General features: G+C 48.6%; 1 protein-coding gene and 1 long non-coding RNA gene across 7 annotated transcripts in view; one reads left to right on the top strand and one right to left on the bottom strand.

The window, feature by feature from the left end:
- NAPEPLD (N-acyl phosphatidylethanolamine phospholipase D) overlaps window positions 1-1396 on the bottom strand; it is a 42908-nt gene extending 41512 nt beyond the window's left edge. Inside the window, exon 1 of one of the 6 annotated variants that reach the window (XM_089329418.1) lies at window positions 1106-1396. Coding sequence is in view for 1 of the 6 variants with exons in the window: in XM_089329414.1 (XP_089185540.1) it covers window positions 508-692 (185 nt within the window). In the remaining 5 variants the exon portion in view is untranslated. Of the gene's footprint in view, window positions 1-208; window positions 455-507; window positions 836-1105 lie in introns of those variants that run through there. The other 5 variants (XM_089329416.1, XM_089329414.1, XM_089329417.1 and 2 more) reach the window with 5 other exon arrangements.
- Window positions 1397-1400: 4 nt separating this feature from the next.
- LOC127491645 (uncharacterized) lies at window positions 1401-15938 on the top strand. Its single transcript, XR_011387400.2, has 3 exons — window positions 1401-1578; window positions 12924-13038; window positions 15677-15938. It is a non-coding gene; the product is annotated as an uncharacterized LOC127491645 (long non-coding RNA).
- Window positions 15939-16735: the final 797 nt, after the last annotated feature.

Here is a 16735-nt window from a genome sequence, read left to right as displayed (position 1 = left end):
GCTAAGTCCTAGAGACGAGGCAGAAGTCAGTGACTCTGAGAGAAGTTGTCCACCCATCTATTTGTATGCAACCTAAAGAAAATACCCCCTCGCGTATTCAGACAGCGAAGACGCAACCCAGCCATCTGCTCGAGAGATAGGATCTGACACGAATCCCAGACACGGCGATTAGCCCGAAAGCGCCGGGGGACAGCCTGCGGCTCCTCACCCAGGCAGCTCCAGGGATGCAGGCTCCGCAGCTCGCGGGTGCGGGCGCTCACCAGCGCAGCGCGCCCAGGATGCGGCCGGGCTGGGGCTCGGCTCGGCCAGCCGAATGCGCACAACCTCAGGCGTGCGGAGCGCTCCGCCCCGGGAGACCCGGGAGGAAGCCGCTGCACAGTCGCCGAAGACCCGCCCGGCCGGGAGGAAGCAGCCGGAGCGAGCGCCCTCGCCAGGCGCTCGCCCCCGCCGCGGGCACGCGGCCGGGGGGCGGACCGAGGGAGCGGGACGCGGAGCGCGCGGGCTCACCTGGCGCGGAGGGCGGCCGGGCGCGCGCGCTGCCGCTGCCACTGCCACCGCAGCGCCCCCGGGCTGCCTGAGGAGCCGCAGCGGCCGGCGCCCGGATTCCACCGCCCCCGGCCGCGCCGCGCCGGCTCCGCCGAGGGCGCCAACAGCTGCTGCAAACAGCGCCTCAGCGCTCGCCTCCTCGCCATCCTTGGCAGTGAGCCGTCGGTGGGGGCTGCGCGCGGCGCCACCCGGCACCTCGGGGCCGCGCGGGGCCCCAGGCCGCCGTTCGGCTCGCCCCGCTTTGCCCGGTCACTCAGCCATTGTGACCTTGGGCTGTGGCAGCCAGGCCGCCGTTAGCCCCGCCAAGGCCCCCTGGGCCCGACTTGACCAAGATGGCCGCCCCCGCGGGCCGGGGCGCGGGGGCCATGTTGGTAGGGGAGGTGCAGCACGCCTGCCACTCACGCACACGCTCCGCCCGCGCCTTTCAGGGGGCCCCCGGCCGGCGGCGTGCCATGGTGTGAGCACCTATATTCCTGGACACCTGCCCCAGCTGGTGACCCGATAGGCCCCTCTCACCGCTCGCTCGGGAGTAACAGACCGGCGTTTGCTAAATACTTACAGCCTCTGGCGCCAAAGCCTGGCAGGGAGGAAGCCAGGCTGTTAAGTAGAAGAGTGTGCAGCCTTGTCACCGTGTGCTCTCTTGTCAGAGTGATGTCACTTCGTCCCGGTACACACGCTTATCACTTTGATTTACATCCTTATTGCTAATGACCAAAGAGTATGAAATGGCGACTGGAGTTTTCACACTGGCGCTTTCCTTTTCACGCTGCAGGATGAAATTGGTTTTCAGAGGAGAAAAAACTTCAGTATAGGCCCATCGCAATAGGATTGAAGAATGGACCAAGAGCGCGCGGGGGGGGGGGGGGGGGGGAATTTCCTCTGGAAAAGTGCTTTCAGGTTGCGTCCATGGGCTAGAAAGAAATAGCCTCTGCCTGAGGTCATTGTCTGCGGGAGGAAAGAAGCAAGAAACACAGACCCTACATGCTGATAAGACCGCAGAAAGTGCCGATGAAACCGTTGGGCATCTTGAAAGTGAGTGTGCCCGTGTGATATTGCACAAATGCAAAGACTGAATGTAACTGTGGACTTTATCTCCTCGGGCTCACTTGCAGTTGCTGCTGAATTCTGTTGACTTAAATGTGATTAAGGGCTGCTTGTGCCTGGGTGGAGCTGAGCCTGCAGGAACTGAAAAATACCCCGGGTGTAACAGGAAAAAAAAAAAGTAACATGCACACCCAAAGGGAAGTCATTGCTCAAAAGTTCTCCCATAGCACTCTTGGCTAAGGATATTTTTATTATTTTATTATTTTATTTATTTAAGAAACAGAGTGCCCAATACTGGTTCACTCTCCAAATGCCAATGCATGGCCAGAACTGGGCCTGTCCAAAACCAGGAAACAGGAACTGCAATCCGGGGCTCGCATGTGGATGTCCCGAACCCAACCACATGAGCCATCACCACTGCCTCTCAGGGTCTGCATTAGCTGGAGGCAGGAACTGGAACTCGGAATCCATCCCAGACACTCAGGTGGGACGCAAACATCTTAACCAATAGGCCAAACACCCACTCCGGGAATTGTCTAAAGATGCTCTTTCTTACCTCAATTCTCATTAAAAAAAAAAAAAAAACAAGCAAACTGCAAATGCACAGAAAATAGAGGTTACTTCTATAATACCATTTGAATTAGTTACAAAGATCAAAGTACTTCTCCAAATTGTTCAGCTGTCTCTCCTGAGACTAAGAACATTAGCTTCCTAATTTTTTTTTTTTTTTTTTTTTGACAAGCAGAGTGGACAGTGAGAGACAGAGACAGAGAAAGGTCTTCCTTTGCTGTTGGTTCATCCTCCAATGGCCGCCGCGGCCGGCATGGCTGGCGCACTGCGCTGATCCAATGGCAGGAGCCAGGTACTTATCCTGGTCTCCCATGGGGTGCAGGGTCCAAGCACTTGGGCCATCCTCCACTGCACTCCCTGGCCATAGCAGAGAGCTGGCCTGGAAGAGGGGCAACCGGGACAGAATCCGGCGCCCTGATCGGGACTAGAACCCGGTGCGCCAGCGCCGCAAGGCGGAGGATTAGCCTATTGAGCCGCAGCGCCGGCCCTTTTTTTTTTTTTTTTTTTTTTTGGTTCCTAATTTAATAACATCATCACATCTGAAGAAAACAATGATTTCCTGATATCGACTAATATTCAGTCTGTATTCAAGTTTCCGTGATTGAATCCAGAATGTCTCTTATAGGTTTGTGTTTCTGAACTAAGATCCTCTTGGTGCTTCTGTACTGCATTTGCTTTTTATGTTTGAGTAACAGTGAAATATTCACTTCCTGTTTCTGTGCTTTTCAGAGAGACAGACACTCGCAGGTGTTTTTCCCTGAGAGCCACAGCTTTCGTTAAGCACAGCTCTATGTACACGAAGAAAGAGGTCTTTTAACACGGCATTCACGTTTATAATCGGAACTGCGTTGAGTACATAGTGATGTTTATGCTTCTGTAACTCTCCAAATACTACATAAACTTTGTGGACTGTGGTGTAACTAAAGTGTAACTGATTGAGTTTTTCCCTAGACAGTGAAAAGAAGCTGTTTAGTATGAGAATTCATATCATGCCAGGCAAAACCTCTCATTTGTGCTGCTTCACAGTACGGAGCCAAATGAACTTTGTACCCTCAGCATTTTACTCACAGTTTAATTTTAGATCCTGACCTGCTGAACTGGGCTTTATTTGTCTTTCCCTTTTATGCCACCCCTAGAGAGACAGCAATGATAACCATTTGTCTTCTAAATTGTTACTTAAGTTTAAAACGTTAGTCAATGCTGTAAAGACAAAGGGCAGATTTACGTAATTCCCTAAAAGTGCCTAATGCCCACTGGAGACTAGTATTAAATGGGATTATTTTAATAGTTTATAGATGATTAGGTGCTACTGAAATTACTTCTGGAGAAAGCTTTAACATAGTAGATCTCAAACTAAATGAGTTCTGGAATCAGTACTGTCCTCTCTTCTCCTAGCTCTAGGGTTAAATGCACACAGAGCACCACAGCACTTTAATTCAATCTGAACTTAGAGCAGCAGATACGGAATTCATGGAAATACTGTGTTCACTCCCAGTCAAATCAGTATTGTTTTCCTGATTGTTAGGAAACTGTAGATGACCAGCTTTGTGGTGTAGGCCGTTAAACCGCCGCTTGGAATGCTGGCATCCCTTATCTGAGCACTGGTTTGAGTCCTGGTTTCTGATCCAGGTTCCTGGAGAGGCAGCAGATGATGGCCCCTGCCACCCATGTGAGAGACCTGAGGAGCATTACTGCTCTTGGCTTTCGCCCAGCCCAGCTTTGACTGTTGCAGCCATTTGGGGATGAACCAGTGGATGGAAGATCTTTGTCACTCTGCCTTTCAAATAAATGAAGTGTTTAAAAAAAATCTATAGATAGCTCCATATAGCTACAGGAAAAATCCTGGGCAGATAAATTCTTTTTTAAAAAAATTATTTTACTTATTTGAAAGAAAGAGATAGGGAAAGAGAGAGTCTTTCATCCAATGGTTCACTCCTCAGAAGACTGCAACAGTCATGGCTGGGTCAGGCTGAAACAAAGATCCAGGAGCTTCATCCGGGTCTCCCACATAGGTGGCAGGGACCCAAGTACTTGGGTCATAGTCTGCTGCTTTCCCAGGTGCATTAACAGGGAGCTGGATTGCAAGTGGAGCAGCTTCGACTCAAAGCTGCACTTATATGGGATGCCAGCATTGCAGACAGAGGCCTAACCAGTTTTTCCACAGTGCTGGCCCCTAGCTAAATTCTAATCATTATTCTGCCATTAACTACAGTCTAAAATACTACTCCTGCTACCTGCTTCACCTTACTGCTCCCCACTGAGGTAACAGTGAATGGCACGCTCTATGTCCACTTGTAACCTGTTACTGTAGAGAAAGGTGTGGGGGAAGTATGTAAACACAAGGTGTTGGCTCCAGGGAGAGGAAGATTGCATTAGACTGTGGGTCAGCAGGCCTGTGACAGCCAAATCTGACCTGCCACCTGTCACTGTGTGTGTTAGACTCAATCTATTGATTTTTTTTTTTTTTTGACAGGCAGAGTGGACAGTGAAAGAGAGAGAGAGACAGAAAGAAAGGTCTTCCTTTGCCGTTGGTTCACCCTCCAATGGCCACCGCGGCTGGCGCGCTGCAGCCAGCGCACCACGCTGATCCGATGGCAGGAGCCAGGTACTTATCCTGGTCTCCCATGGGGTGCAGGGCCCAAGCACTTGGGCCATCCTCCACTGCACTCCCTGGCCACAGCAGAGAGCTGACCTGGAAGAGGGGCAACCGGGACAGAATCCGATCCCCGACCGGGACTAGAACCCGGTGTGCCGGCGCCGCAAGGCAGAGGATTAGCCTATTGAGCCGCGGCGCCGGCCCAATCTATTGATTTTTCAGAGCACTAAGTCCTCAACAATTGTAGTACAGCAGAGGTTTTCTCTTTTCCTTTTGATTGTGGTAAAAACAACTATAAATGTGTAATGTAAAGTTTACCATTTTAACCATTTTAAAGTATATGGTTCTACAGAAAGCATAGGCACGTTGCTGTGAAATAGATCTCTAGAACGTTCCATGTTATAAATATGAAATCCTATACCCGTTAAACAGCAACGCCTGTCCTCCCTTTGTCCCCACCTCACCCCCACCCAGTTCCTGGTAACCAATTCCACTCTCTATTTCTGTGAATTTGATTATTTCAGATAGGTCATAAAAGTGGATTCACCAGTATTTGTCTTTCTGTGCCTGGCTTATTTTATTTAGCATAAGGTCTTCAAGGTTCCTCATGTTGTAGTAAGTGATGAATACTATCCCCCTGTGTGTATATACATTGTGGATTGCCTCCAGGTCCTAGTTGCCATGAAGTGTTGCTATGAACAAGGGGATCCAAGCATCTCTTCACGACCCTGCTTTCGATTATTTGGGGTATGTTTCCAGAATGGGATTGCTGCAGCATATGGTTCTCCTATTTTTAATTCTCTGAGGAGATTCTGTACTGTTTTTCATAGCAGTTGTAAATAATTGCACCATCTTACAGTCCAATCAACAGTGTATAGGGGTTCCAATCTCTCCATACTCTAGTCAACACTTGTTATTTTCTGTTGTTTTGATGGTAGCTGTCAAATAACGGGTTTGAGGTGATTTGGTCTGCATTTCTCTGAAGATGGTGAGCATGATTTCATATGCTTATTGGCAGTTGGTGTGTCATCTGTGGAGAGATGCCTATTTAAGTCCTTTACCCATTTCCTTTATTTAATAATACTTTATTTGAGAGGCAGAGGGATGGACAGAGTGAGCACCCGTCCTTTGTTTCACCCCCATAATACCTGCAATGACCAGCGCTGAGCCAGGGTCAAAGCAGGGAGCCAAGAACACAATCTAGGCCTCCCATGTGAGTCTTGTCTCCCAGGGTCTGTATTGAGCTATCACTGTTGACTCCCAGGGTGTGCATTGGTAGGATGCTGGAGTCAGGAGCTGGAGCCAGGAATTATTTTTTTTAAAGTTTCATGGCTATCTCTTTATTTTATTTTATTTTATTTTATTTTATTTTATTTTATTTTATTTTATTTTATTTTTTGACAGGCAGAGTGGATAGTGAGAGAGAGACAGAGAGAAAGGTCTTCCTTTTGCCACCGCGCTGATCCGAAGGCAGGAGCCAGGTGCTTCTCCCGGTCTCCCATGCGGTGCAGGGCCCAAGCACTTGGGCCATCCTCCACTGCCTTCCCGGGCCACAGCAGAGAGCTGGCCTGGAAGAGGGGCAACCGGGACAGAATCCGGCGCCCCGACCGGGACTAGAACCCGGTGTGCCGGCACCGCTAAGTGGAGGATTAGCCTATTGAGCCGCGGCGCCGGCCTCCAGGAATTAAATCTAAGCATTCCAGTGTGAGACCCAGGCATCTTAGCCACCTGGGTAAACACTGCTCTTATCCTTTTTGTAAAGATTTACTTTGTTCCCCATATGAGTGCCAGGGCTTGACCAAGCCAAAGCCAGGAGATTGGAACTCCACTGGAGTCTCCCACTTGGATGGCAGGGACACAAGTACTTGGGCCATCTGCTGCTGCTTTCCCAGGCACATTAGCAGGGAGCTGGATGGGAAGTGGAGCTGCCAGCACTCAAAATGTCACTCATGTGGGATGCTGGCATCACAGGCAGTGGATTAACCCACTGTACCAGAGCACTATACTACACCCACCCATTTCTTAGTTGATTAAGTTGGGGTGGGGGGCAGTGCTGTGGAGTAGTGGGTAAAGCAGCCACCTGTAGTGCTGGCATCCCATGTGGGTGCTGGTTCAAGTCCTGGCTGTTCCACTTCTGATCCAGCTCCTTTCTCATGTACTTGGGAAAGCAGCAGAAGATGGTCCAAGTCCTTGGGCCCCTGCACCTATGTGGAAGACCTAGAAGAAACTCCCGGCTCCTGGCTTCAGAATGGCCCAGCTCCGCCCATTGTGGCCATCTGGGGAATGAACAAATGGATGGAAGATCGATTCTCTCTCTCTCGTTCTCTCTCTCTCTCTGCCTCTCTATAACTCTGCCTTTCAAAGAAAAAGAAAAAAAATTAAAAATAAATTTTTTTTGTTAACCTATGGAAGTCCCTCATACATTCTGAATATTAACCCCTTATTCATTATATGTTTTGAGGAGATTTTCTCCACTTCCTTATGTTACCTTTTTACTTTGTTGATTCTGTCATTTGATGCACAAAAGTTTGTATAGTCCCATTTCTCTATTTTTGCTTTTGTGGCCTATGCATTTGGTATCAGATCCCAGAAACCATTGCCAAGTCCAATATCAGGAAGTCTTTCCTTTATATTTTCTTCTAGGAGTTTAGTGGTTTTAACTTGCCATTTGTTTTTCTATGGCCTGTGAGCTAAGAATGACTTTTTTAGTTTTATGTGGTTGGAGGGGAAAAAAACAAGTGAAGAATAGTATTTTGTGACACCTAACAATTTAGTAAACTTTTATCTTGGTACACATAGGTAAAATTTTGTTGGCACAAGCTATACCTACTCATTGACTTATTGCCTAGGATGGCTTTTATGCTGCAACAGAAGAGCTGAGAAGTGGTAACAGAGACACCTGAACCACAATACCTAAAATAGTAGCTCTCTGGCCCTTTATAGAAAAGTTTGCTGGCCCCTGTGTTAGGTACTCTCCCCAATAAAAAAAGCTAAAGTATAGGGGCCAGCACTGCAGTGCTGGCATCCCATATAAATACTGGTTTGAGTCCTGGCTGCTCCATCCTGATCCAGCTCTCTGCTAATGTGCCTGAGAAGGCAACATAAATTGGCCCAAGTACTTGGGTCTCTGCCACCCTTGTAGGAGATTCAGGTGGAGTTCCAGGCTCCTGGCTTCATGCTGGCCCATTCCCAGCCATAATGGTCATTTTGGAGAGTGAATCAGCAGATGGAAGATCCTTCTGTCTTTGTAACTCTGTTTTTCAAATAAAATAGGCTTTTAAAAATTTTTTTTGTTTTTTTAATGAATATAAATTTCCAAAGTACAGCTTATGGATTACAATGGCTTCCCCCCCCATAACTTCCCTCCCACCCGCAACCCTCCCCTTTCCCACTCCCTCTCCCCTTCCATTCACATCAAGATTCATTTTCAATTCTCTTTATATACAGAAGATCAGTTTAGTATATATTAAGTAAAGATTTGAACAGTTTGCACCCCCATAGAAACACAAAGTGAAAAATACTGCTTGAGTACTAGTTACAGCATTAAATCACAATGTACAGCACTTTAAGGACAGAGATCCTACATGAGGAGTAAGTGCACAGTGACTCCTGTTGTTGACTTAACAAATTGACACTCTTGTTTATGGCATCAGTAATCACCCTAGGCTCTTGCCATGAGTTGCCAAGGCTATGGAAGCCTTTTGAGTTCACCAACTCTGATCATATTTAGACAAAGTCATAGTCAAAGTGGAAGTTGTCTCCTCCCTTCAGAGAAAGATACCTCCTTCTTTGATGACCTGTTCTTTCCACTGGGATCTCACTCTCGAAGATCTTTCATTTAGGTCATTTTTTTTTTTTTTTTGACAGAGTGTCTTGGCTGTTCATGCCTGAAATACTCTCATGGGCTTTTCAGCCAGATCCGAATGCCTTAAGGGCTGATTCTGAGGCCAGAGTGCTGTTTAGGACATCCACCATTCTATGAGTCTACTGTGTATCTTGCTTCCCATGTTGGATTAAAATAGGCTTTAAAAAAGTGTAGAGTCAAGAACTCAAGGTCCAGGGTTGTGTTAGCAAGTTTTTAGTAGTCTACTCAAAGTAAGGGAATTAAAAAAAAAAAAAAGTTATCACGAGGCCATCGATGTGGCACAGAGGGTTAAGCCACCATTATAATGCTGGCATCGCACATCAGAGTAAATGTTTGAATCCCAACTATTCCGCTGTTGTTGGCATTTGGGAGGTGAACCAGCAGAAGGATTCTCTCTCTCTCTCTCTCCCTCTCTCTCTCTCTCTCCCACTCTGCCTTTAAAATAAATAAATCTTTTTCATTTTATAGGAAACTAAAGTAGCCGTATGTATTTCATGATTAAGAAAATTAATAGGAGCCAGTGTTTACGGCTCAGTGGGTTAAGCTGCTGCTAGAGATGCCAGCAATGGTTTGGGTCTCAGCTGCTATGCTTCCAGTCTGGTTCCCTGCCTGTGTGAGAAGGCAGTTGAAGATGGCCCAAGTGCTTGGGCCTCTGCTACCCATGTGGGAGACCTGGAAGGTATTCCTAGCTCCTGGCTTCAGCCTGGCCTAGCCCCAGCCATTGCAGCCATTTGGGGAGTGAACCAGCAGATGGAAGATGTCTCTCCCTGTCTCTCTTCCTATCAAATAAACAAGTAAATCTTTTAAAAGAAACATTTTCTGCCAGTGTTCATCCAGTCATAGGCCCTGATGTCAGTGATTGCTATTTTCAGGAGTTCCCCAGCCTTCCAGCACACTTCCAGCACAATTCACCACAACCAGGATGACATCTGTTATGAGCAGAGGAAGAACAGACTATGGCCTTCTTCCCTGCTAAGGTCTGACCAAACCCCTCAGGAGTGCCCGATTCTCCCCAGACTAGGTAGCAAATGAGAGTTACTCATCCCACAGCCCTTCTCTACTACCCTTGCTCTGCCAAGTCCCCAGCCACAAACAGGTGCATGTCTTCTGCATGCTTCCACTCTGATCACTGAATATCATTCTCTGTCATAAACTGAATACCATCCACCCCACCACCAACCAAAATATCTGCTTCCTAACTGCTGAAATCTGGGAATGTCACCTTGTGTTGCAGGAGTCTGCAGGGGGATAAATACCTTGGATGGAACTATTAGCCTGCATTCTCCAGGTGAGCTCTAAATGTAATCTCGAGGGTCCTTAGAAGAGGAAGGCAGGAGGGATATGGGGGTTGGAGGGCTGGGGGGTAGGGATGGGGTGACAGCTGTGCCGAGCTTGGAATGATGCAGCCATGGCCGGGGAATGGAGGCAGCCTTTAGCAGCTGGAAAGGCCAGGAACGGTCTCCCCTTCAGCCTCTACAGGGGCCCATGCTGCCAACACCCACCTTGACTGCAGCCCAAGGGAAATTATTTCAGATTTTTATTTCCAGAGAGCTATTGTGTTTAGTCATCAACTCTATGGTAATTTGTCTCAGCAGCAATAGAAAATGAATACACACTCCTTTATTTTATTTCTACTTTTTTAAAGACTTATTTTTATGTATTTAAAAGGCAGGGCAACAGAGGGAGATCTTCCATCTGCTGGTTCACTCTCCAGATGGCCACAACAGCTGGGATTGGGCCAGGCCAGGCCAAAGCCAGGAGACTGGAGCTCCATCTGGGTCTCCCATGTTGGGGGCAGAGGTTCAAGCACTTGAGTCACCTTCTGCTGCTTTCCTAGGTGCGTTAGCAGGGAGCTGGATCGGAAGCAGAGCAGCCAGGACTTAAACTAGGCTCCAGTTGGGATACCAGCATTGCAGGCAGCTGCTTAACCTGCTGCACCACCAGGCCAGTCCGTACATACTCCTTTTAAACAGTCTTTATATACGTATAAAATGTATAAAATATTTGTGAAGGGGCTGACATTGGGGTGCAGTGAGTTAAGCGGCCACTTGCAATGCCGGTGTCCCATCTCATAGTGCCAATTCCAATCCCAGCTGCTGAACTCCCTGTCCAGCTACTTGCTAAGGTGCATCCTGGGGAGCAGCAGATGAGATGATGGCACAAGTACTTGGGCCCCTGCCATCAATGTGAGAGGTCCAGATGGAGTTTCTGACTCCTGCTCGGACCTGGCCCAGCCAGTCTGGCCATTGCAACCATCTGAGGAATGAACTAGTGGATTGGAAGACTGACTCTCTCTCTCTCTCTCTCTCTCTCTCTCTCTCTCTCTCTTCCCCTCTTTCTGTTGCTCTGACTTTCAAATAAACAAATCTTAAAATATTTGTCAAATTAGCAAAACACTAATGAGTAGATAGGACTACAGACCTAGACTTCATAGTGTGACTTCCAGGTTAAGCTGTGAAAGACTCAATTTCCAGGCTTTGTAGGACCGGTTTCCTAGATGGGTGCTAGGGGCGATGGTTGGAGGCCAAGAAGAAGGGAGCAGATGACCTAGAACTGGGAAAGTCAGGGCCAGCATCATGGTTAAGCCACCATTTGCAATGCCGGCATCCCATATGGGCAATGGTTCAAGTCCTGGTTGCTGCATTCCCGATCCAGCTCCCTGCTAACGCATCTGGGAAAGCAGCAGAAGATGACCCAAGTAATTGGGGCCCTGCACCCATGAGGGAGACACGGATGAATCTCCTGGCTCCTGGCTTTGACCTGACCAAGCTCCAACCCTTGTAGCCGTCTGGGGAGTGAACCAGCCCATGGAAGAGATTCTCTCTCTCTCTCTCTCTCTCTGGGGTGTGTGTGTGCTTGTAACTCTGCCTTTCAAATAAATAAAATAAATCTTAAAAAAAAAAAAAAAGAAGAAGAACTGGGAGAGTTGGCTCCTTGTCCTAATCTAAGTCATTCACTGCTTTAGGCCTGTGTTTCCTTGTCAGTGAACTAATGAAATTTATCCACACAATCATAAGATCCCTTCTAGCTCTACAATTCAGACCTGCAGCAGAACGTGTTTCCCTTTGAATTTCACGTCCACATCTGATTGCTGTCACAGTTCCTCTCAGGCGCCCCTGCCGCCAGAAGCCCAAGTGTCAGCCAAGGTGCACATCTGAGCTCGGGTACACATTGCTGCTTTTTTTTTTTTTTTAAGATTTATGTATTAATTTGGAAGGTGGAGTTACAGAGAGGCAGAGAGAGAGGGTCAGTCTCCCATCCTCTGGTTCACTTCCCAGATGGCCACAACAGCTGGAGCTGCACAGTTTGAAGCCAGGAGCCAGGAGCTTCTTTCAGGTCTCCCACATAAGAGCAGGGGCCCAAGGACTTGGATCATCTTCCACTGCTTTCCTAGGCCACAGCAGAGAGCTGGATCAGAAGTGGAGCAGCCAGGACTCAAGCTGGTGACCATATGGGATACTGGCACTGCAGGTGGAGGCTTAACCTACTACACCACACCGCTGGCCCCAGAGAAGTTTTGTTTGCTTGTCACCATCGCAAGTTCCAAAGATGTCATGTCCACAGGACATTCAGTTTCTTTTGCAATCAGACATTGGGTTTCTAGCTCTTTCCCCATTATTCAGTTTCTTTGAATCAACCCAGTATTACAAAATATCTGCTGTGAAGTCATCAGCATATTTTCATGATAAATCTAAAATCAAAATACACAGAAAACAAAAATATTACTGTTCAGACGGGAATTTGACTTGAGGCTTATTTATTGTAAAAGAAAGACTGTCGTGTGAGTGTGCAGGTGTGTGTGTGTTTTCTTGGTAGAAAAGTGGACTTAAGGAAAATGGTCTCTGCACCTATTGTGACTGTTCCTGTCTGGCATCTTTTTGTCTGCTTCCTACCATCCTGGTTCCTAGCTCTGCCACACCCCCACCTCCCACTCGCCGCCCTGCCACCCCCCCCCCCACATTGCTTGTGTTCTGTCCCCGAGGTTCAGTGGCTGCGCACTGGACTCACCGGGGGCAAGTCAGGCAGGGTGGCAGTCCTTATGAAGCGCTCCCTGGCTGAGTCGCGTTGAGTTCAGCAGCTGGAGCGTGGGGAAGGCGCCGCTGCTGCACATTGGCCACCCAGCCTACATTCTTAGATGTGGCTGATTAAGGAGCAAACGAAGGAATCAGGAAGGGAGCGCCAAATCACCACGCTGAGCGGCTGGCATTCCCCATCATCCTGTGCAGAATCTTAAAGGCTGGAGAGAGGAAGCCATCGTCAGAGCTTCTGTAGGCCAGAATTAATGACTGCTTTTCCCGTCAGGTGGTTTATGAGATACCAGCACGTGGACCCTGAAGAGGCGGTGAGGATTCACATGGACGTTCAGACCAAGAAATCTGTGGCCATTCACTGGGGAACCTTTGCCTTAGCCAATGAGGTGAGTCTGCTGGCGAGAAGCAGGGTGTGGGGGACGTGCACGAGCCTGAGAGGGCTCTGGCGTCCCTGTCCCCAGCTGTGTTTTCCGAGGCTGCACAGGGTTCGGACCCTGCACAGTCATCACAGTCCCTGCATGCGTGAGGCTGGCACGTCGCCCCAGTTCGACACGACATACACACCTGCAGAGGGAGAAACGGTCCTCTTTCTGGGCTGGTTTCTTTCTAGTTAACAAAGCATGAGTTTACATAACCAAGCGTGTGTGTAGTCCCGGGGATAGGACAGGGAGCCATCCTGTCTTCCCCTGCAAGGAGGCTTTCGTTCTGCTGGGTGATGGGAGATGCACACGTGAGATGGGTGTTGGAAGGGGAGGTGCTGTAGTGTGGCACAGCTGGTTGGTCTCAGAGTTAGGGCCTGTTTCCCCCAGGAGGGATCGGGCAGGCCTCACGGGAAGAGTGGTGCCTGAACCTGGCCGTGTGAAAGCTGGAGGAAGGCGCTGCCATGGGGGGTGGGGGTGGGGGCAGAGCAGGTGCTCGGAGGCAGCAGGCGTGGGGCATGGTGAGGAGTCAGTTCAGCAGGAGGGTGGACGATGAGGAGGGCCATGGAGAAGGAAGGCTGGGCAGTGTGGAGCTTTCTAGAAATGTGTTATTCACCCAGTAAACACTGATCCAGCGTCTACTGTGGACCAGACATTGGGATTCATGAGGCTCTAGTCCTAGGTGAAGGCAGAAGAGCTGATTGTTCCCTGAGGGAGCTGACACCTAGAACTCTGCTACTAGCCTGGGTTCTGGGATCCTGCATACGGTAGGTTACAGCCTTCTCTATAGAAGCTCCCAGCTCTGGCTTCAGATTGGCCTAGCTCTGCCTGTTGCAGCCATTTGGGAAGTGAGCCAGCTGATGGAAGATCTCTCTCTCTCTCTTTCTCTGCCTATGTCTCTCTGCCTTTCAAATAAAGAGATCTTTTTTAAAAATGTAAAAAAAAAAAAAAAAAAAAAAAGGCAGAGTGGCAGAGGAGAAATCTTCCATCCACTGGTTTACTCCCCCAAGTGGCCACGGGGCCAGGTCAAAGCCAGGAGCTTAGTATTCCATCTGTATCTCTCACCTGCTTGCGCATGGAGCCAAGGGAGCTGGATCAGAAGCAGAGCAGCTGGGACTCTATCCAGAGCTCCAATTGTGTATGCCACTGTCACAAGCTGGCCCCAGTTAGACCTTTTCAAAAAAGAAAAATAGTAATGACAAGTTCACTCCCCAAATGTTTGCAATGACCAGGACTGAAGCCAGGATCTGGGAACTCAGTCCAGGTCTCACACGTGGGTGGCAGAGACCCAACTACTTGAGCCAATACTGTTGCCTTTTGGTGCTGTATTAGCAGGAAATGGGTCAGGAGCCAAAAATGGGGATTGAACCCAAGCCCTCTGATAAGCGCTATGGGCATCTTAATGGCTAAGCTAAATGCCTGTCCCTGCCATTTAACTTTTAAAGCAGTTACTAATTTAAACTCTATTTGTTTCCATTTCTATTTCTCAAACCAGAATGTGGGCTCCTCATAGGTAAATACTGGTTTTTTTTTTAAGGTTTCTTTATTTATTTAAAAGAGCTATACAGAGAAAGGGAGAGACAGAGAAAGAGATCTATCCTCTGGTTCACTCCCAGATGGCCACAATGGCCAGGGCTGGACCAGCCAGAGCCAGGAGCTACTTCTAGGTCTCCCACATGGGTAGCAGAGGCCCAAACATCTGGGCCATTTTCTGCTGCTTTTCCCAGGCCATTAGCAGGGAGCCAGATTGGAAGTGGAGCATCCGGGACCTGAACCAGCGACCATACGGGATGCCAGCATCTCAGGCAGCAGCTTAACCTGCTAAGCCACAATGTTGGCCCCTGCAAACACCTGATCCACATTTATACCTCTAGCACCTACTCCTGTGCTTTACAACAGACACTCATATTGTGTCTGTGGACTGAATAAATTAATGGATACTAATTCCCTAAATTCTAAAGAGCCTACTTGGGATGGGCAGGAGTGGGAAGCAGGGCAGGGTAAGGGAGCAGGAAATTAATGGTTCAGCAAGACATCTGAGCATACGAGAAAAAGACAAGGCTGATTTGTATGATGACTCAATTCAAGAATATCCTCAGATTCTCATTGTACATGCAGTGTAGCTTTTCTCTTGACCTTGCTTCAAAGTCAGCTTCTAAGCGGAGTTAGCAGCTTGAGCATCAGGGCACAGCAATCTGCTGGTGAGGAGCTCTTAACTGGGGCGGATGGCAGGCAGCCACACAGGATCTGTCAGCTTTGCGTCTTTGCCCAGCTCAGGCAGAAGCTGGCGACTTGTGAGTTTTCTAGTGGCTGCTTCACAACTCTGTCCTCGCAAAGCATTCTGAGGAGCAGCTGATTAACCTACCTACCTTTGGTTTTCCTTCTGAGTCCAACAGAGTACACACACACCTGGTCTACCACCCTTGGAGTACTCCAGATGTCTCTCCCTTTTTCCTGATAAAAAGAGGAAAGAGAAACCCTGCTCTGAAAACCTCGTTTCAGCAGAAGTGAGGTTATCAATTCCACACTCCCAGAAAACCTATGAAATCACACATTCCATAGTATATCACTTAAAAAAAAAAAAAAACATGTATTTATGTTACAGAGAGAGCGGGAGAGAGAAAAAGAGGACAGAGATCTTCCATCTACTCGTTCACTCCTCAAATGACCCTAGTGCTTGGGTCCCTGCCACCCACATGGGAGACCCGGATGGAGTTCCTGGCTCCTGGATTCAGCCTGACCCTGCCTCAGCCATTGAACCGGAAGACAGAAGAGCTCTTTCTCCCTCTGACTCTCATGTCTTTGTGTCACTCTGTCTCTCAAATAAATAATTCTCAAAAAAAAAAAAAAAAAGGAAAGAAACGAAATACCATTCAGCAATTAACGATAGCCTATGGAGAGAAATGAAAAAGGAAAGGTAACCATAATTTCCAGTCAAAATCTTCACAATTTCCATTGAAATGCAAAGTCCTATGGACTGAACCACCAAAATTCATGTGTCAAAGCTCTAACCTCCCCCATGACATTCTTTGGTGAGATCATCTTTAGGAGGTTATTAAGATTGGATGAGGCTGGCGCTGCAGCTCACTTGGCTAATTCTCCACCTGCGGCGCCAGCATCCTGGGTTCTAGTCCCGGTTGGGGCACCGGATTCTGTCCTTGTTGCTCCTCTTCCAGTCCAGTTCTCTGCTGTGGCCCAAGAAGGCGGTGGAGGATGGCCCAAGTGGTTGGCCCCTGCACCCACATGGGAGACCAGGAGGAAGCACCTGGCTCCTGGCTTCGGATTGGCGCAGCATGCCGGCCGTAGCGGCCATTTGGGAGTGAACCAACAGAAGGAAGACCTTTCTCTCTCTCTCTCTCTCACTGTCTAACTCTGCCTGTCAAAAAAAAAAAAAAAAGATTGGATGAAAGGCAAAGGTGGGACCTTTATGCTCTGGGAATGTGGCCTTGTAAAAAGAAGACAAGAACAGGTGCTTAGCCTCGCGGTTGAGACGCCACTTCAGATGCCCACGTACCGCATCAAAGTGCCTGGACTGGCTACCCAGCTGCACTCCTGGATCCAGGTTCTGGCCAGCGCAGAGCCCGAGAGGCAGCAGTGATGGCTTCTGTGATTGCAGTTCCATCCCCGCCACTGTGGACACGGGGGTCAAGTGGTAACTGCAGGA

The sequence above is a fragment of the Oryctolagus cuniculus genome, chromosome 3 (assembly GCF_051225735.1).
Source record: "Oryctolagus cuniculus isolate XC-2025 breed Fujian yellow rabbit chromosome 3, ASM5122573v1, whole genome shotgun sequence".
Taxonomy (NCBI): domain Eukaryota; kingdom Metazoa; phylum Chordata; class Mammalia; order Lagomorpha; family Leporidae; genus Oryctolagus; species Oryctolagus cuniculus.
This window is presented reverse-complemented; position numbering and strand designations above follow the sequence as displayed.